This window comes from Populus euphratica, unplaced genomic scaffold (assembly GCF_000495115.2).
Source record: "Populus euphratica unplaced genomic scaffold, PopEup_1.0 scaffold6.1, whole genome shotgun sequence".
In the NCBI taxonomy this organism is placed as follows: domain Eukaryota; kingdom Viridiplantae; phylum Streptophyta; class Magnoliopsida; order Malpighiales; family Salicaceae; genus Populus; species Populus euphratica.
In genome coordinates, this window is record NW_011499849.1 from 352,918 (window position 1) to 373,596 (window position 20,679).

Consider the following 20,679-nt stretch of genomic DNA (forward strand, 5'->3'; position numbering starts at 1 on the left):
AAACTAAGAGTATAAAAATTCTTCAAAACCCCCTCTATAAAGAATTGAATAGAAAAGTGATTTTACATGCAATGGAGTTACACGTCCTGTGTGTTTATTATTTAATTTATCAAATATAAAAATATATAAAAAATTCATGTCATTGGAATTGACAATGGCAATGAGACCCCAGGTAATCCAGAAAAGGCATATCTATAAAAAGGCTGATATGTTGAACAGGTCGTGGGTCTTATTCTGTGATTTTAGACCCGCAACCCTATTTTAGCCTATCGCAAAATAAGGATGTGCAGATAATCTTCAATTGCAGGCTTAAAGCATTAAACGCTAAAAATCACGATAATCAAGTAGAATTTTGAATGTCTACATCTAGTAAACAGCCATGACATGTAAAACTCTTTTTTTTTTTTTTAATTTCAAAAGATCTTTAAAAATACATCAATATAATTTATTAACATTTCATCGTAAGATATTTTATCTTCAAAAAATAACAACTAACTTTGTATAAATCTTTTTTTCTTTTAAAATTATTTATTTATATTAAAAAAAAGCAATCTTAATTGCTTCAATAAAATCTGATCATTGAAATAAAAAAACCATAATGAATAGTATGTTTTGTTTTCTTATGACATGTATAAATGGTATATAAATGATTTTTTTACTTTTTTATATTTTTTTTGTAATCATAGTTATCAACACCAGTTTACACACATCTTGACTAATCTTGAAGATCTTGAAATTAATGACCAAATAAACTTCCAGTAACTCTGGGATTTATAGCATTCGAATTGATGATCTTTGTAGTGTAAATTCATAGCCTGACTAATTAAGTTATACATCTCAAGATTAATCTCCTGATTTTTATTTTTTTTAATTAATGTGGTGTTTGGGTTAGCTTACGTGTATCATTACTAATTCCTGAAAATAATGACCATGTAAACATCCAATGATCATGAGACTTGTAAGACTCGAACTGATTGTTGGGATATTACCACTTATATAGCAACATTTGTAGCCCTACTCTATGAGAGGATTGTCATTGTCAAAAATTTACAATGATAGATGTGTTATTATCAAATAAGTTGCACCAACCATTGACAAAATAGTGCAATCCATGTGCTGCCATCATTTATGCCATGATTTATATCTCTTATTTACCATTGAATTGCCTATAAATAGAAATATTATTTGAGAGCAAAAATGAGAGAGAGTATAAGAATAAGAAAAAAGAGGAGAGAAAATAGAGTGGGTGTCAAGGGCAACAGCCCTACTATAATATGCAGTAGTATGTGAAAATAATAAGAGTTGAGTTTGAGTGGAGTAATCCTCCTTCTTCATGTGTGTTGCAATTCTTTCTCTATCTATCTCTAATAATATTGACTTCTCCCATGAATGTTGGTGATTTGTCAAACCACGTTAAATATTATGTCGGTATGTTTAGTCTTTAATGGATAATTATCAAAACATCATCGGTTTGGATTCTCTAACAATGATAATCTTTAGAAAGCAAACTTAAAATCTAATTAATTGAGTTACATTTTCATAAAGTTATTTTATTATTATTTTTTTAAATTAATGTGATTATTCAAGTTAGTTTTTGTACATATCAATTAATATTATGAATCATAAAATTAATATTTATATAAAATTATAATAATTTTAAAATTTATGAATCTCAGTAACCTTTGATATTTTATTTTATTTTTTAATACTAGAGGTTGTAGGGTCGCAAGCGAGAAATGGAAAAATTCATAAATTGGTATAATGTCCATTTAATTTCGAATATTTATTTCTTACAAGAGAACGAGAGTCGTAGGTTAGTTTACACGAAAGCCGTGCAACATGCGTGTACTTGTCTTCTGCTCTTCTCCACGGCACCAAATACGAGAAATAGCTGTGGTGATATTTGGGGGGCCCTCCTTCCTGCCAGTTTCCCCCAGCCACCACTGCCACACGAGCAACGCCCTATGATACAATTCTCTTTATTAGTTTTGTGTGTCTTGGTTAAAAGCAAACTAGCTTGGTATGTTCTTTCAAGGTTCTAAACCGAAACTGTATATTCCTACCTTCTTGTTCAGCTTCAACAGGTATCATTTCTACTCTTTCTTTCTTAGTTGCACAATTTTGCTTTATATCTAGAAGAAAGAGTTATCTAACTGTGCATACAAGTGCTTGTTTTGAATCATCTTTAGTTGATGAATGAATGAGAAAGGCTGATAGGGTATTTTCAGAAATTCCCTGTCAAAGGTATTTTGGAACTTGTTCATAGTGTAATGGGGTGTCTGGAGTTTTCTCTCGTGTCTTGTTTTGTTTAACTGGATTTTTCGCAACATGCATATTGCAGGGCAACTTTTGAAGAAAGATTCTGAGAAGCCTCTTGAGAGAAGCTACTGCTTATACAACTCTGGCCGACTATCGAGTGATATTTCCTCAAACCGGAGCGAGTGTTCAACCTTTGTCTCCGTGTCCTTGAACATCATTCTCGTCATCATTAATATGCTATTACGCCTGGTCATCGGTTTGGCGACTACCCGTTGATTACGGTTAACATTTGATAACTCAATCAGCTTGTGTCTGGTCTACTCTGCATTAGTTAGACATGTAAACATCAACGGGATAGAAGAAGAAGCAGCAGAATAGAATAACAAGGAGAAAAGGATAAATCGGGAGTTCGTAAGTTTGGGCTTCTATTGAGGAAATTAGAGTTTGGCCTTTTTTTTCCAAAAAGATGAAATTCAACTGCTATTCTGTTCTGATGGGGATGAAGAAGAAAGAGAAGGTGATAATTGATTGGAATGAGGATTGTGTAAATTTTGCTGTCTGATTTTTTTTGGAGCTTCTGATCTGCTCCCTTTGACTTTTTTTTTTTTTGTTGGATTTTAGATTGATAAGCAGTCATCAAGAACAGCTGACACGACGCTTAAAACCCTGAAAATCAAGCTTGAACATCCAGTGGAAACTTTTGAAAGCGACGAGTTGAAAACCACATCTTTTAGCGTGTCAGTACCTTTCGGTGTTCAGAAGGATTCAATCAATGTCCAGGTGCTGAGCCATGAGAGCCCTGTTGTGGATGAAGCAGCAGAAGTAGCTTATGAAGGAGAAGATGAGCAAGAAGAGAATGTTTCATTGAAGCGGGACTTATCAAACTTTGATCTCCAATCCCATGCGGCCAATTCCGGTGAAGTGTCTTTTCCTAGAAATGTGAAGCTGGATTCCTCTCATCCGCTTGACACGATGGGCAATGAACAATATGCAAAGAAAGCTAAGAAAAAAGTTGACGAAAAGGGTATTAATGTGACACAAAGTGGACATGTCAGTGATCCTGGGATCGGGAAGGCTGAGTTCTGGGGTTCGCCTAAGCTTAAACGGTCCTGTTCTAATCTGGAAACAAGCAAAGTGCCAAGGAAAATTGTTTCTCAGTTCCCTTTAACATCTCAGTATTCTGAAGAATTGCAGAGACTGGCTGAGAAAGAAAGTGATCCCAGCAGCCCGACATCTGCAATAAGCCGTCGCAGTGCTGACAGAGTGATGTTAAAGAAGCACTCTTCTAGCCAAGTTCTATCCTCTAGGAGTAGAAAGCTGTGGTGGAAATTGTTCCTCTGGAGCCACAGAAACCTTCACAAACCTTGGTTTGTAAAACCACCGCAACCAGCTGCAAGTAAACTTTTGAGTCAGCAAGGCGGTTATTCATCAGATACACTTGAACCCAACAGAGCCATGAGTAAAATACAATCACCTGGGTCATTCACAGTAAAGTCAATGGACAAGGGCCATAACAACAATGAAGAGGATAGTCAGAGCTGGAATAGCTTCCATGCTGGGATTTCTGGTCTGTGGCCCCAGAATCAGTGGGTTGCTTTCTCAGTAGAATCATCCCCATTTTCGAGAGTGGGTGAATGGGTCAAGGATCTTGAGACCCATCCCTCTCCTCTTGATGCTTATGATAATAACAATGATGTTACGGGTGACGACGACATTGTCTTCCCACCCTCTCCCGATACCAGTAGATCACCAAGAAGAGCCATGACACGCCCAGATTTTAATCTCTCAGTGGAGATTTTGCATGCCAATAGTGTGATCCAGTCGCTTAATTCTTCCTCAACTGTGGCCCACATCTCAGGCAATGGCTTAAAAGCTATTCCCACCATATCACGTTTCTCCAGTCTTCGATCTGTTAACTTGTCAAACAACTTCATAGGTATGCTTTTAGCAGAAGAAAATTGTCAATTGTTAAAGGAACATATTGTGGACAGCTAACCTTCATTTTTTCTTCCCCTTTTTGCAGTCCAAATTACCCCAGGATCATTGCCAAAGGGCCTACACACACTCAACCTATCGAGAAACAAGATCAACACCATTGAAGGACTTAGAGAACTTACCCGACTGCGGGTACTCGATCTCAGTTACAATCGCATTTCTCGAATTGGACAAGGTATTTATTTCTCATGAATCTCATGCTAGCAGAGTCATTTTAAATCATGCAGTGTTTTTCCTGGGAAATAATATTTCCTCAGTTATATGGTTCTATGTTTTTGTTCTGGATTTGCATTATATCAGGGTTGTCGAACTGTACAATAATCAAGGAACTCTATCTTGCTGGGAACAAGACTAGTGATGTTGAGGGGCTGCACAGGCTCCTGAAGCTTACAGTCTTGGACTTGAGCTTTAACAAGATAACGACAACAAAAGCTCTGGGCCAGCTTGTTGCGCACTACAACTCACTGCAAGCTCTGAATCTGTTGGGCAATCCAATTCAGAGCAACATCAGTGATGACCAGCTTCGCAAGGCAATTTGTGGCCTCCTCCCTAAGCTAGTGTATTTGAACAAGCAACCCATTAAACCTCAGAGAGCACGAGAAGTTATCGCAGATAGCGTTGCCAGAGCCGCCCTTGGAACCAGCAGCAGCAGGAGCTATCGGAGAAAAGCAGTGAAGAGAGTGACCTCTAGCAGTTCAATCTCCAGTATGCAAAGGGGCAGCGTTGGGGGTGCGCAAAAAAGCAGGGACAGGTCAAAGAGCCGGACTCATCACCTAAAGACAATGTCCTCTGCACATACTTCTTCATCCCGTTAATCGCGATCCCATTCTGAGAAGTTCTTTTTTTTTTTTTTAATAATTTGTCATCAGTTTTCGAAACGGCTTTTAACTTCGCTGGATGGGAATGAGTCGAATTACTTATCCTTGATTTCTCTGTGAACTCTCTCTCTCTCCGCGGTATTTTGGCTGAGGGTTGGTGTGGCATGGTCACACTTCCTTAAAGAACTTATAGTAAACGAAGGGCGTTTTTTTTTTTTTCCCCGAAGACCGTTTTCAAGAGGGACACTTTCTGCGTTCAATGGTTTTGTTCATTTGTATTTGTTTTGTGGTTGTGGTAGTGGTTTGGGCAGTTGAACTCTATTTTATTTATTTATTTATGGTGAGAATGAGATGTTGAAAAGGAGATTAATATAGGTAATAGATACTGCGGTTGCGAGGCACAAAAATTGACCCTGATAATGAATGTTTGTAATTTTCAGAACCCAGGACCTTAAAATCATTCCCCGCGAACCATTCTAGGAAAAGAGAAACGGCACCGGTATTTGCCGGGTCATTGACAATAAATAAGTGAAAACTCATGGCGGAAGTCTGCAATATAATATCATGCCACCATAACTTCCTCCTACTGTCGACTCAAGCCTTGCACGAAAAGATTCAATGAGATTATGGAGTCGAGGATCATAACTGAATATGATTAGGACATCAATCATCAATGATCTTTTAAGGAAAAGCGGGCTGGGTTCATCAGCAATGGGGCAACTGCTCTCAAATTAAAATCCTCATATTGCTGTTATAATGTAATAAAATGAACCGAATAAAGTCAGGATTCCAGAAAAACGCAAAGAGTTTCATTCTATATGGAATGATAACACAAACAGAAGACACATTTATCACGGATCGACATGAAGATGTCATATTTCTTCACGTATGTGCAAAAAATGTCACAGCGGTTTTGATCCATATCGGTACTCAAGAAGAGTCACGATTTCTATTCTGCCAACAGAAATCCTCTCCTCTCCATGACATCAAGAACAAGTTGGGATTCACCAATGAAGTCAACTCTTCCATACACTTGAATCCAATTCCCCTTCCTTCATTTGAGCATACTTGTACAGTTTCTCATTGAAAATCACCTGTGAATCCTTGTCAATCAAACCCCCATTCTCATCATAAGCATCTTTCAAAAACACAACCCAATTCATCTCTGTCCCCGCAAGATAAAATGTCCGGGGCTGCTTCTTAAGCATATCATACGTATGTTTAGTCAAGCACAACTCCTCCCTGAACTCCACAATATGATGTATCGACGCCCTCTTCTCCAAAGTCAAGCTCAGAAACTCATGCAAAATCCCTACTCTATACTTCTCCGCCTCTAAGCTCCATAACTCCAATCTCTCTCCATCACTATACGGCGAAACCAATGGCAATGTATTCAATAAATTCAACCTCCTCGTATCCTCCACCTCCAAATCCAAATCCTTCCCATGCTTTATCGGAAACTTGAACGCCCTTTTCGCCTTCTCCTCGTTAACCATAAACTCCTTTTCCAATTTACTCACCGCCAAACTCGGATCCCAATTCACTAATTCTAAAATCCTCTTCCCATCACTCTCAACAACAATTCTAAAGTAATGCGGATATTTAGCGACTCTATCTCTAAAATCATCAGGAATTCCAAGCAATAACCGACAATGATGAATTTTACTCAAAGGAATCCTTTTATTCTTCGACATCATCAACAGCTTACGCACCTTATTAACGCGATCACTCTCCATTGAATCCATAATTTCCTTCTCTTCTTCCAGCAATTCCTCCATAAAATCTGTAAAGCCGACCCACAATTTGTTATCGGTGTGGCGATAAGTTTGGAAGATGAGAGGGTGGCGTTGGAGGAAGCGGTGGATTTTGCGGCCGCGAGGGAAACCAAGTTCTTGGTGGAGCTTTCCAGCGTCGTCTAGGCGGAGAATGCGTTCTGGTTGTTGAGAGAGGAATTGTTTGGATTTAGTGAGGAAACGAAAGTAAGAGTCGCGTTCGAGGAGAGATTCAAATTGAGGAATCCGCGTGGAGGGGTGCTGGACGAGCCTGGTGCGTGGGGATTCTGGTTTTCTGCGTTTTTTCTTGTGTTTTTTTGGGGTTTTGGTGACAAGAAAGGATGTGGAGAAATGGGAGGAGAACAGAGATAAAAGGGGGTTAGGGGTAGGGTTTTGGAGGAGAGGAGAGGTTAGGGTTTTGGAGGACGTGGATTTGGAGAGGAAGAGGCGCCAAGCCATGGAAAATGATTTTTGGAGGTGGATCGGCAAAATAGTTAGTTTAGAATTTAGATCTTTCGATTAGGTGATTTTAGCCGCTTGATGGAAGTGAAAAACTTCATGGAGATCCTAAAGAATTTAGATCTTTCGATTAGGTGATTTTGGCCGCTTGATGGAAGTGAAAAACTTTCATGGAGATCCTAAAAATTCCGACCTGCCAGATTCGAACCAGCGACCTAAGGATGGCTACTAGGATATTTACCCACTACAGTCCTCCGCTCTACCAACTGAGCTAAGGTCGGTTGTCGAATACTCTTGCGGTGTCTCCATGTATTTTCTTAATCAACGTAAGCTCTTTCTTCTTTTTACCTCGATGCCAGCAACTCCAACCGATCATGATATAAATTGTCATTAAATTTGAATTGGAAAATTTAGATTAAATGAGAGAGATAAAATAATAATTAAGGTATCATTATTTTTAATAAACATTTAAATCATGCTCATTTATTTTAAATTTGATGATTTAAATTCAAGAAACATGAATGGACATTATAAGAAAAATCCATGAAAGGATTCCAAATTTTTTTTCTTTATTTTAGAATAAATTTCTTGCTCAATATCTTTTTGGTGAAAAATGGTTTTGCAACTTTAAAAAGAAGAAAAAATCTTTGTTCAATTCTATAATCTCTTTATTTTTATTTTTATAAAGTATTTGATATTGTGGTAAGATTTTTAATTATTTTTATAAAATATATTTTTAAATTTTTTAAAACTTATTTTTAATATCAATATATCAAAATTATCTAAAAATATATAAAAATAAAAATTTGAAATAAAAATTAAAAAAACCCCTTGGACCTCGCAGGGAATGATGACTAATATCCTAACACAAAAGGATAGAACTCTTTAGAAAATACAATTTGTTTCGGGTCGAGATAATTAAAAAAACACTAACGAGGGGCGACAACGAGCCGCGGATCGAGCTTGAAGCGTATTTAGCAATGGAGTTTCCGAAGTTTTGCAGCACCGGAAAAAGAGCATCGACGACAGTAACAAGCAAAAGATGAAGAAAATAAATATTGCTAGACATGAATGAATGAACTGACAAGCATTTTTGTACACTACACATCGAGTAAAGTAGGACCTTGCTTATTCTGTAATCATCTTCACAATCTAATCATGTGGTTGTATAGTGTTATGATTCGACATCACATGAAAAATGGACACTAAATTTAAATTAAATCCTATTCTATACTTCTCATTTGCCCAGCACCTCAACTTGAGTAATTACATGGTCCTACGTAAGCCTTGCTGCCTCGTAGGAGTTGTGGTTGGTTCCACCACCATCATCCATTTGTTTCCTCTCCTCTCCTCTGCTTTCTTCTTTCTGTTCAAAATTCTTACCCTCCTTTATATGTGAAGCTTCATGATAATTAACTAACATGACAAAATGAATATGAATACTATGATCTAACTTTCTCGAGTTTCCTTCGGAAACACTCATGATGAGACTCCTTGTCTCTTAAAGAACGGTTTCTGGCAGATAAGTAGCCTATCGTCACTGTTACTTTCGATTTCTATTACTCGTGCATCCCACTTCAGCCGTGTGATTAGCATTCTTGCTGATTCAACAAGTGGAGCAGTGTCGCGGACTATTACCCAACCCTGCACCAATCACCAACATCAGTCCATCTAAATTCTTCTGATACACAAACACCAAAAAATCTAACTGTGCCTAGACATTAGAAAATGAAGTTACAATGATGGAACACAATGTGTGCATCATTGCTTCCGATCTCTGACACAAATAACAATGTACACCCAAGATATTAAAAGTATTCTCCATCTTAGCCACAACAGCTAAACAAGCTACAAAACTCAAAGAGAGGGAAGTTTGAATTAGCTACCTCTGGACGAATTAACCGATCTATCTCAGTGAATAGATCCAGCATGGTGCACCTGCGCTGCTGGGTCTGTAGGGTTAAGAGCCCTCTTGCATGCACTAAATCATAACTTCTAGGGTAAGTCGGGAATGGCTCACACCTTCCATGGAAATAACCCATCAAATCAGTGGAAGAAACAAGCAATAATAAAAGCATAATAGTTAGAACAAGTAGAAGTCCACACGGGATCTACAGTCAAAGACATAAAATAACTATTCTCTTTCTTGTATCCTGACTCTAGTCAAGGACCAAACTTAACCTCTTCAGCGACTGCTGCGAGACCCAAAATTAAGCTTGAAGTACTTTGTTACAAAGTCCACCATAAACATTTCAAGATTCTTAAATGAGCAACTAAAACCCAAAAAATATCCAGTATGATAACATATCATCCAGCATGCATTGTCTTCACCAAATTGGTTCATAAATTCCTCCAATTACTTATCATTAACCATTGTAACTAAGCCCAAGGAGAACAAGTGTAGCTGATCTCTGAAGAAAAATATATTTGAAATTGTATAATTTCAGTTTCCCTATCTGCTATTCCACAATTAGACTGTAATGCCAACCTAGTGAATCATTGAAATCAGCAGGTGAAGGCTTAACTAGTTTCAAAGGAATATTATTCCTCTTATTCAATCAGGTTAACTCAACAAGAAAGGCATAAGCGGGCAATCAAATAGAGAATGTGAAAGGAGAGGGTGGGGCAAAAAAAAGAGGAATGGGAAGAGGAAGAGTAGATAACCAAGCACGGATGAAAGATCAGAATAGAGTGTTTCCAATCTAGCACAGAATGCACTAAAACCCTGCCGATTCATCATCCAAACAAAATATCTGAAATTGCATCTGATAGTAGAGTAGCCAATTCCAGACAGGCAAGAAAATGAAAACAGATACAAGTATGTTTCAATGGATAAACTGGAAAAATGAAAGAGAGAGAGAGAAGTAGATGGCAGAATTACCAATCATGCAGTACACCAACAAAGCCTCTGTCCAGTATCAAGGGAAGGTAGTTTGGTCCACTTGTTGGGACCGCATTCATTACCCATACAGACTTCCCAGCTTCCAATAGTGCAGAATTGAAACCGCCAAGATGAGCATTCATGTCTAGTACATTTCGGACCATGTTATAAGGTGGAGAAGGATCCTCTTCACCAGGTCTCTTTGGATGATCAGAGAATATTATTGGTGACAAAACAGACCAGTAATTAGTGACTGTTGTTTTCCAATTCTGTGCATCTTCACTAAAGTCTTCTGGATGCAGACCTGATAAAATATAGACAACAAGAACATAAGGCAAAGGGATCTTTGCTAAAGTCCACAAAGATGCTGTTCCAAAATCATGTAAAAAGAGTATCAAATACCATATATTGCAAGCTCGGTCTTGTTCAAGTGAGACCTAGAAGGCCAGGTCGTCTTCTCTTGGATAGGAATCCATCGACGACTCTGCGTCCCAGCTATGCACCCTTGGAGTGGCCGATAATAAGGAGATTCAACATCATGACCTTTACTACAGGTAGAAGGGCCTGCACCAGGCTTCCTGGAATAACAGAGCAGTTTGAGCTATCAATCAGAACCACCCCTTGGTCTCATGTAATGTATTCTCATATTTATGCAGAGATTTTATTAAAAAATTATGAATATATGCTTAGATGCATATTTGCATGTTCTTTAAGTACCATACTGGTATTCAAATTCAATAAACATCAATACAAATCTCGGTATGCAAGTGGATATCTTGCTGGTGGCATTACCGGGAACTATAGCAGCTTCTTTTACTGGTCTTTTTCCATACAACAGTTTCATCTTGTTGTGACAACATCTCCCAGCAGAGATTTTCTGCAAAATCTCGTACAAAGTTCCACCTTTTCTGGTTCTCTTTGTTACGAGCATTGGTAAGTGGTGAAGTCCAGACAAAATATCCACCCGGCTTCAAAACTCTGTCAGCTTCTATCAAGAAATAACCATCTGCAGCATGTAAAGTGAATGTTTGGTAGAGTTTTATATGGCCATCTTCTTTCAAGAATTCACATGTGGTATGTGGTGCCACAATAAGCTATTTCTATGAGCTCAGAAAAAAACTAAGATTTGTGCTTTGCATTGACCAAATTTCACACAATAAATAGCAAACAAGATTCTGAAGTCAACAGTTGCAGGCACGCTTTTAGAAGACATCCAGTCTGTATGACGTCATTTTCCAGCAATCACATTTAAAACCAAGAATCCCAGAGAAAAGTCATTAGTAGCCTATGATTTGTTTCACTTATTCAACCTCTAGACCTCCAGAATGAAAATTAAAAAATAAATATGAAGTAGGCAAGGTAGCACAATAAGTAGCAAATTCCACAAAATAAATAGAAAACAATATTCTGAAGTCAACAGTTGCAGGCACGCTTAGAAGGCGTCCAGTCTTTATAACAATCATTTCCCAGTAATCAGACAATCATTTTCCAGCAATCAGATATAAAACCAAGTAACTCAGTGTAGGAGAGTACTTAGTACCCTATGAATTGTTTCTCTCACTTATTCAACCTCTAGACCTCCAGAATGGAAATTAAAAAACAATTATGAAGTTGGCAAGGTAGCACTTCAAGGAATAAATTCGAGATAGATCAGTGATATCAGATTTTCAAAAGGAAAAAGGGAATGGAAATTGGCTCGGCGATATCAGATTTTCAAAAAAGAGAATGGAAATTGGAGAAATGCATGGTAAATCACAATTACCATTGTTTACTAGTAAGTCTCTTTATCCCAACTCTTAGCTATACAGGCTTTTTATAGTCCAATAATGTGTTCTACAATTCTACTGTGAAGGCTAAATTTACAGAGTTTTTCCTGCCAATTATGCATTGTAAGGGAACTTTAACCACAAGAAAGAACACATAGCTGACATTTTAGTTTTCCCATATGATGTGATATGTGTTCACATTTATATCACATAGCTGACATTTTAATTTTCCCATATGATGTGATATGTGTTCACATTTATATTCATAAAAGGCACACATAATGTCCACAATGATCAATAGCTAGGACATCAGAGCTAATACCTTTCAGGTCCCAATCAATGCCACATCGTGCACAATGCAACATATCGAAGGAAAGAGAAGGATATGGCAATTGATTCGAATTAAAAGAACCAATCATCGCAGGAAGACCTCTTTCAAGAGTAAGTTGAACTTGACTTCCTGAAGGCTCATAGTTTGCGATGCACATAGTTATGAGCTGCTTAGAAAAGAGATGAGCTCCAAAGCTACCATAACCACATCCTATATCCAAAATGGTTCTTACCTGAAAAATCAGGAAATAAACATGGGTAATTAATATAAATATTGCTCATAGAACATAACTAGTATCAAGTGGCTGCAGAATACATGTAAGCTGCAAAACTTCCATTCTTGACAGCACAGGACATGAGCCTACTTGTTCTTGTGTTTCAAAAGCACTTCTGAAAAAAAATGAATTTCCTTTTCTTAGCCTTAAATTATTTTTGTGTATTTTCAGATGATTTTGATATACTGATGTTAAAAATAAATTTTTAAAAATAAAAAAAAATTCTTTCAATGCATTTCTAAACGGAAAACACTTTAAAAAGTAATCACTGCTACAGTACCAAATGGGCTCATCATGCAGTCATTGAGCACTAAAATGCTGTCCTCTTCTCCCTTATTTTTTTCTTTTCCTTTTGATAACTAATCAAAGAGCGCTAATATGTTTAATAGACTTTAGACTGCATAGTGCTCAAATCTAGTTTGAAGGTCAGGTGTAAATATGAAAACTAGTTACTCTGAAAGGCTATTTAAAAAGCTTTTCCTTATTAGTTTACCGAACCACTCTGCATCCAATACCAGATCAGAGTAATGCTACCCTATTTATTAAAACTATGAGAGTACATGAGACAGGACCAAACTTGTATTACGGCTCCCAAGAGGGAAATAAATTATATGGGCTTACCCCAGCTTGCACAAAGTTAGATTCATTTCTCAGTCCAATCATTTCAGCTATTTGATGTGAATAATCTTCAACACCATCAAACATGGGAGAGACTGAACGAAAAGAAATCTGCTCTTCATCCAACATCATCATCCTGGCAACCAAGGTAAAACAGAAATCAATGGAGGATAGCTGGGAAATGGAAGTGTAATACGGTAAAGTTCATCCACTTACCTCTTTGTCAAACTACCAGAGGAAAGAACCTCCTGTGCAGTAATCTTTACATTTGCGACCCAGATGATGTCTCTTCCTGTAGGCCAACGAAGCGGGATCCTATAATTTACAGGTGGAAGCACCAGGCAACTTTGCCTTGAACTCTGCCCACAAAGACGAGTATTCTCACTACCATCAGAATATCCCAAGGCAAGATTCTCGGAAACATTGAAGCAAGGAGCATAATTTTCAGACTCTTCAGAACAGAATTCCAATTCTTGCAACCTCGAGGAACCAAGAGATAGCTCTCCGATATCCCACAGGTCTGAAACAAGCTGCTCCTGGAGTCGCCTATAATTATGTAATATTTGACCTCTTGACATTGTTGTTATTGAGATAGTCCACCAAAAAGACCCCGCCAGAGCAAGAATTACAATCACAGCTAAGCTCAGCTTCAAAAGTAGCAGAGCCAATTTGTGCCGGCTTCTTGGACTCCCAACAATGAATGGATCAGATGCAAAGCCATTTTCACCACTACCATATTTGGAAGGAGAATTGTTATCAGGAAAAAGTACCCGGAAAGGAAACCTCAGTGCTAAATAACTTTGATCAGAAGAACGATTCCTATCCAAATCTTCCTTTTCTGTCTTATCTTTCATTTGGGAGTCCCATAAATCATTGCTGTTCCCAGAGACCCGTATCGCTGTTGCACCTCGATGCAGAGGCCTCGACATTCTATACCATGAAAACCCAATAATAATATTAAACTTTGGAAACAAATTAGAAAGTTAAACACAATGATTATTCACCTGGAGTTGCAACAGAGAAACAGAGAAATTCAGAGAAGAATTTCTCAAATGAGTTAAAAAAGCAAAGAAAAAAGAGACCAGGAAGGCAAAGAAACATTCTTTATTTCAAAGGAGTCGGGCCCCCCCTCTCCAACCCCCAACCTCCGCGGGGGGGGGGTGTGTGGAAGGAAAAGGCAAAAGCTAAAACAGCAGACAGCGTAAACCAAAATCAATTTCACTCCAACGAGCTAAAAGAAAGGAAGAAACTGGGATCTCAGTTTATGGTCATTACAGCAAATGTTTAGATCCAAAACCCAGGAAACAGAAATAGAGCCTATGAAAAGAAACTGAAACTATTTAGAGGAATAAACTTTACAGGCAACTCTAAGACTAAACACATAAAAGGATTCAAAGACAAGTAAAGCAGATATGTTTCAAAACAAGATAACCTTATATAATCACTTGTGATTCCATTGAGCCTCTTAGCCTTGGATATGAATATGCACAAGTGCAAGTTCATTTCTAGGAAAAGAATCCACTTCATTTCAGTACCTCACCAAAAAAGGACCCATAAACCACATGGATCAATGGAGTAAACTAATAAAAAAGAAGGAAATATCATTATTTCACAGCCCAATCAAATCTAGCAAAAGGGAGATAGCCGATTACTTGTAGGGGAGAAAAACACTACCTTATATCGCCACAAGTGAAAATACAAGTTTTTTTCTTCTTTGTTGAAAAGCGCAAGAAATAACCCCTGAAATCAGTAGGAACTCATGAAAGGAGTAATTAAACATAAGCCCCCAGAAGCAGCTTTTGTCGTAAAGACTACACCTTTAAACTGCAAATTGGACTCTCTCTCACTTTCAACTATTTACAGATGAAGTAGAGATAGAGAGATGATTTTTATGGATCCAATCACAACGGAGAAGCTATCGTGAAAATTGAAAACTCTCCCCCTTTTATATAGTACTTTCTTTCTTCGAGACAAGGTAGCTAAATACGACGAGGGGTAGTTCACAACTCCAGATTTTTTATTTTTTTTTCTAATCAACTTGCTCACTTGTGACTAAAGCTCACTTTCTCTCTCTACTTTACAATGACATCATCTTCGTATCATGGTAAATCATGAAGAAGCTAGTATTTTTTTGGTATTTTAATTTACTTGCTAAAAAAACAAATGGAATTTACTATGGATATGTGTAGATCTTATATAGAGGGAGAGTGAGACCATAGACCCGGAAACAAATAACCTTTTTTTTTCTATTTTTTTATACCTTGCTCATGTTATTTATTAGATCGGGGTTGACATGCGCCATAATAGCCGGACACCACAGGATTATATCATATGCGAGCTCATAAACAAACAACAACTTGACGCTTGAATCCATGCTCTCTGTGTTGCTGTTATTTTGTGTACATTACCGACGGTACCACTAATTAATGCTCGTAGAAGCTTAAAATGTGGTGAGTGAAGGATTAAAGAATCGCTCAAGATATGGAGATCGAACAAGCTCAAAAATGTTGTCTTTGCAATGATAATGTTGAGGAAAAGATGGCCTTTTAGGCTCAAAAGATCAATGCCTATAAGACAGGTTTTCAACCCGAAATCACTGATGGTTATCATTCCAAGGTGTGGCTAAGCTATAGTGTGCACAAGGGATCTGCATCAAGACACCTATAAAATAACAAACCGACAAGGGATAAAAGGATATAAACAAAAATAAATAGCGTTTAAGGATTAAGCCAGAGGCTGGGAGAGGATAATTTTGGCTTAAAAGCCAGTTAATCTAATCGCGATTGGAGAAATATTCCAGCACTCGTGCAACCACATGGATTCACTATCTACAGCTCAGTTTTGAACTTGGAGATGTCGAGAATTGCGTTGTAAACGGAGTTTCATTAAAATCTATTTTTTTTTAATTTTTTAATATATCTTGAGATAATTTTGATAGCTTTTACCTGTGACAGCAAGTTCTTGGTTTTGAGATTTTCTTAACTCGTATAGTAATGTGTTTAAACTGATTTTTAAACTACATTTTGAATTTTTTTTTACATGTCAAGTACATTATTAGTTTAAGCTAACTAGGTTTGAAGTTGAATTAAAAACTAATATTATTTAATTCAATTAATTCACTGTGTCACTGTCAGAGATCCCGATAAATTTGTATCTACACACACACACACTCTTAAAAGGTGAGACGGTCATTTTATTTTACCTTGCTTTTTAACCAAGCAACACAACGACGTGGTTGGCTGCCTATAGACATGGATTTGGCCTTGAGGTGATTTTTTTTTTTTTAATAGTAAGAGACCATGTTCCTTAAAAAAGGAACATAGTATTATATAGAAGGACGTATGAACATATATTATAAGATTTATGGAGCGATTAGAAGGAGAAAGGTCCAGGAATTATAATAATAAAGAAGAATTGGACACGGATTTATTAAATGTTAAATCTTATTCATTAATTAACCAACGAGAGAGAGAAGGGCCACATGGAGAAGAGAGTCAATCTTTGCATCCTCGAATTGTTTAGTTTGTTAAATTTTCGTTCTGAGAAGGAAGCGTGGGCCCCTCTCTGCCGCGTTTCTCTGTCGGTGCATCGAATCAATGACGTGTTGGCTGCACATAGAGCGGTTCCAGGTAGGTCCGTCACAGACGAGAAAATCCTCGATTTTATTTTTAATTTTTCTTAATCCCTCGGTGTAATTAGTGTTTAGGACGATAGGAAGGGCTCGTGAGTGGTTTGTGTTTTGAAAATTGTTGGTTTGCGGAGGTGGTGGATCAAACGCGGAATTGGGAACTGGTGAGCCTTTTTCACGAGATTGCCAATTTGATGGCTGCTGGTCTGGTCTCGTCCGAGCTGGACAAAAATGTGATCACGGGGACCAGTAGTACACCTTGGACTTACATGGCAATGGATTTTGCTATTCCTATGGTTTCTGCAATACGCATAATAATGCCAGTAAAAAGTACCACGTCATGGGGCCACTAACAGTACGTGACACAGCCCCACCTCAAATGTTTCCCAAGTCGGGTTAATTTTTTTATATTAAAAATATTATCTAATAACTACTGCGTTCTGTAATAAGAAAATAATTATTACCTCCAAATATATTTATGGTTGATGATTTAAAAAAAATGTTAAAATAATGAGATATTAGATGATATTTTTTAAAATATTAAAACGATATATTTTTTTAATTTTTTAAATAATAATAAATCTGCTTCCAGGATCTTAAATTTTGGTTAGGAACTGTTACTGCACTTTTTTCTGCGATTTGTCATGGCCTTCAATGTTAGCTTTGAATTGATTCTGGTTTGTTTTCAAAGGTGTTGACTGACGGATGATAATTGAAAAGAAATTCCAGGATTTTTAGTTTGGCATGTTGAAGACATGAATGGCAACTAAAGAAGTTGCTGCAAATATGAGATAAGACCAGATAAAGCCTGCCTTGGTTGCTTATCAGCGCCTGCTGCCCATATGACATGATGCTTTGGCTTGGTTTTGATAGTTGAACTTGTCAAATCATTTCGCCTTTGATCCTTTATATTATAATTGTCGGCATATTTACAGATGTGGACTTCAATTTTGCCATCCACTTGATAATACTCTTTTGCCTTCGAGTTTTAGAATTTTAACTCTTTTATGTTCTTGGTCATCACATATAACAGGATCTATACATCGCTTGATGAATGAGCCTCTAGGATGGCTGCTATGGATTCCTAAAGATTGATGTTCGTTCTTGGGCTGTAAACTTCATGGATTTTTGTCTGCAATGCTATGCCGGAACTAATCAATGAACTAAATATGTTTAGCATCGATGCTAAAAATTTTGGTTTGGTACAACTTCTTACGTTTACCCATGCCTATCATCCATACCATGTTAAAATGCCAAGTCCTTACAAATAGACGAGCTTTGCTTCTAATGTTTTGCGCATAGCATTTGGTTACTGCATAAACCTTTCTTGTGCTTAATCTAGAGATCTGAGTTAAACTCGCTGCGAAACGCAGCAACAAATCTAGTTTGAAAGGCAACTGGTAAATAGCAACAGCAGCATTCAGATTCTAATCATATAAAACGAGGTGCGATTCCTGTTAACTAGCTCTTATCCTAGAACCCTCGGAAGAATTAAAATCTGAAAACAATGTTCAGTTTGTTCTTTTATGCTTTCTCTGGGGGTAGGGAAGGTTGCCGGCACAGCGAAAGGACAATTGCAAGCGCAAGAACCCACAGTCAAACATGTGGAATCCATTCATCAAATGAGAAGGGGGAGGTTATAGATGGATGGATGCATCTCATAATTAAGCCATCACCTATCATAGACCCTGCAACGAGAATGGTTTTGGAACCCCACCAAACTCGGAGTTGCTGTCAAGCGACAGGCATGACCATCAACTTGGAGCTTGGTGGGGGTGATGGCAACTGAAGCGAGAATGTTATCCTCAATCGCTAGTCGCAACGACAAGGACGATTACAAAACAACAAGGTTCTATGTCAAAGTCGTAAATCATACGTAATTTTTATTTATTGATTAGTTAGTTTGTTTGTTTGTTTTGTGTCCAGGATCATCGTCCAACGATGTCCAACTATGTTTAAGAGATTGTTTATCAATTTAAAAGTGATCGTTTTAAAAATAATTTTTATTTAGAAAAATATTAAAATAATATTTTTAATATAAACACATTAAAATATTCAAAAACATTACAAAAAATAATTTAAAAAAATTAAAAGAAAAGGAGAAAGAGAAAGAGAGAGAAAGAGAGAGAGTTAAAACTCACTAGTAGCGCCCCCCACCCCCCAAAAAAAAAAAACATCAGATTAAATAACTAATAATGTCTTCCATTCAAAGTCAATTATATAAATAAATTTTTAAGTTTAACCCTTTCCCTGGAATGATAGAAAAGGAAATCTGAAATTCAGCTGACTAATTTTTCAGGCACTGACAAAAAAAAAAAAAACAATTATTTTTTGTTCCGATTGCAAGCACGGAATTGTCCTGGGCCCAGGCCAGCTAAAGTAGCAGGGGAGTGAGTGTCATAAAAATTTTGAAAAACCTAAAAAATGCCCAGTTTTGCTTAAGAATTTTTATTCAAATTTACCTTCAGTATTTTTAAGAAATCTCAATTAAAGACCTTAATGCTCTTTATTTTAATTCTTTTTTTATAAAAAAATAACATTATTTATGTCAAGTGATTTTAACAGAAGTTATTAATTGAAAAATCAAAATAATATAGATATTCGAGGTTTGCTTAAAAATATTAGATATAAAAGTTAGCCACGAGTAAGATTGAGGAACGCGTTCGTTAAGGAAGAAGTGGCATCCACAGGCACCCGAAGAATGGCCTGCATTTAAAGCGCACATCCGAGCTGCCTGGCATTGGCAAGATGAACAGCCCACGAGACAGAAATAAATAAAACTTGCAAAACGCCCGCCTATGTACCAAGAATTGTGCCCTACATCATGCCCATGGAATTGAAATCCTCTTTGTACTGTCTCGCCGTTACTTGTGAAAGCTGCCGTTGTGGGGTTGCTTATCGTCTTTCTTTATCCTCTTGTTCATTTTCTTCTGTCCATTGTGGTTTTGCTAGTTAGGCACGTGTTGTTATTACTCGCTGTATAACTGTAATCGCTGTGCAGAAACTTGTTTCCAGGCCCATGCGGAATCAGAATTTTGGATTCTGTGGTACCAAAGCTTCTTAATTTCTTCTTCTTTCTTCAATTTTTAATCTTCTTCCCCTTCAGCCACGTTAAACTTCCAGTGCTTATATATAATGTAAGAGAAAAATATCTCTAGGTTTTTAGTGTTAATATATATATATATATATATATAATGTTAATTCAAAAAAATCTGATACTGAAGGATACAAATGAAATAAAAAATAATTTAAAAAAAGAAGAAAAATAGAATTATTTCAATAAATAAATAGTATTTTATAACGAAAGGTACAGTAAAATTCCTTTCTGTTTTTAGTGGGTTTTTTTTATTAATAATCTCTAGGTGGACTTGTTTGAGTGAGAATTGTTGATGCATCTAAGATAAATTTCTTATTATAAATCTAAAACCGAGAAAAACACGCCAGTGAACTTCACTTGACGTGTTGCGTTCATGAGCGTCTTATAGCTAGTGTAAATATAGAGCACGCCTGCATTCATATCAAATCAAGTTCAGATTCCACGGCAACCAAACCTAGCTGGACTTCGATTCTCCATTTGACTTCAGTGTCACACAGCTAGTGCGGTTAATATAGAAAACACCCATGAACTGATGGACTTGTGGGCGGTGTTCGTTTCCATTTACATTCAAAAGTCAAGAGACACCTCATGTGAGTTCGGTCCGTGTCCACCTTCGAATTTAATACACCGATCATTGACTAATAAAACCCTACATTTAACCCTAACCCACATTGCACTGCTTGATTATCGCCTAAAGAGGCAACTATTATTGTCGGCAAAATAATCAGCTACGGTCATAACCATTGTGGCCCTCCGCCTAGTATAATTTATCGTGCCGCAT

The 20,679-nt window shown here is 37.1% G+C and overlaps 3 protein-coding genes and 1 non-coding gene across 5 annotated transcripts; 1 reads left to right on the top strand and 3 right to left on the bottom strand.

Annotated features, from left to right (window-relative positions):
• The first annotated feature begins 1,838 nt into the window (after window positions 1-1,838).
• LOC105120085 (uncharacterized) lies at window positions 1,839-5,611 on the top strand. Its single transcript, XM_011018273.1, has 5 exons — window positions 1,839-2,084; window positions 2,342-2,776; window positions 2,881-4,195; window positions 4,283-4,429; window positions 4,555-5,611. Exons 2-5 carry the CDS (start codon window positions 2,726-2,728, stop codon window positions 5,067-5,069), a joined length of 2,028 nt encoding a protein of 675 aa, XP_011016575.1. The 5' UTR covers window positions 1,839-2,084; window positions 2,342-2,725; the 3' UTR covers window positions 5,070-5,611.
• Window positions 5,612-5,793: 182 nt separating this feature from the next.
• On the bottom strand, window positions 5,794-7,598 carry LOC105120096 (Ubiquitin carboxyl-terminal hydrolase family protein). The gene is made up of 2 exons (XM_011018283.1): window positions 7,427-7,598; window positions 5,794-7,367 (listed from the first exon to the last, which is right to left on the bottom strand). Exon 2 carries the CDS (start codon window positions 7,301-7,303, stop codon window positions 6,089-6,091), a length of 1,215 nt encoding a protein of 404 aa, XP_011016585.1. The 5' UTR covers window positions 7,304-7,367; window positions 7,427-7,598; the 3' UTR covers window positions 5,794-6,088.
• Window positions 7,491-7,584, bottom strand: TRNAY-GUA (transfer RNA tyrosine (anticodon GUA)). The gene is made up of 2 exons: window positions 7,548-7,584; window positions 7,491-7,526 (listed from the first exon to the last, which is right to left on the bottom strand). It is a non-coding gene; the product is annotated as a tRNA-Tyr (tRNA).
• Window positions 7,599-8,346: 748 nt separating the features above from the next.
• TSD2 (S-adenosyl-L-methionine-dependent methyltransferases superfamily protein) lies at window positions 8,347-15,321 on the bottom strand. 2 transcript variants are annotated; one of them, XM_011018300.1, is made up of 10 exons: window positions 14,991-15,320; window positions 14,846-14,913; window positions 13,390-14,108; window positions 13,177-13,309; window positions 12,273-12,513; window positions 10,977-11,190; window positions 10,587-10,762; window positions 10,185-10,488; window positions 9,190-9,325; window positions 8,347-8,947 (listed from the first exon to the last, which is right to left on the bottom strand). In XM_011018300.1, exons 3-10 carry the CDS (start codon window positions 14,100-14,102, stop codon window positions 8,783-8,785), a joined length of 2,082 nt encoding a protein of 693 aa, XP_011016602.1. In that variant the 5' UTR covers window positions 14,103-14,108; window positions 14,846-14,913; window positions 14,991-15,320; the 3' UTR covers window positions 8,347-8,782. The 2 variants fall into 2 exon arrangements, with proteins under 2 accessions (XP_011016602.1, XP_011016595.1); XM_011018293.1 differs by having other exon boundaries at window positions 13,390-14,103; window positions 14,848-15,321.
• Between the last annotated feature and the right edge of the window lie 5,358 nt (window positions 15,322-20,679).

What these genes read in the sequence shown, in the direction of transcription:
- LOC105120085 (XM_011018273.1), top strand. Translation starts at nt 2,726, where the DNA reads ATGAAATTCAACTGCTATTCTGTTCTGATGGGGATGAAGAAGAAAGAG. An exon ending in GGATGAAGAAGAAAGAGAAG is followed by an intron (nt 2,777 to 2,880) that starts GTGATAATTGAT and finishes GTTGGATTTTAG; the next exon opens with ATTGATAAGCAGTCATCAAG. An exon ending in CTTGTCAAACAACTTCATAG is followed by an intron (nt 4,196 to 4,282) that starts GTATGCTTTTAG and finishes CCCTTTTTGCAG; the next exon opens with TCCAAATTACCCCAGGATCA.
- LOC105120096 (XM_011018283.1), bottom strand. Translation starts at nt 7,303, where the DNA reads ATGGCTTGGCGCCTCTTCCTCTCCAAATCCACGTCCTCCAAAACCCTA.
- TSD2 (XM_011018293.1), bottom strand. Translation starts at nt 14,102, where the DNA reads ATGTCGAGGCCTCTGCATCGAGGTGCAACAGCGATACGGGTCTCTGGG. An exon ending in CTAACTTTGTGCAAGCTGGG is followed by an intron (nt 12,514 to 13,176) that starts GTAAGCCCATAT and finishes CTGATTTTTCAG; the next exon opens with GTAAGAACCATTTTGGATAT. An exon ending in GACCGAGCTTGCAATATATG is followed by an intron (nt 10,489 to 10,586) that starts GTATTTGATACT and finishes ATATTTTATCAG; the next exon opens with GTCTGCATCCAGAAGACTTT.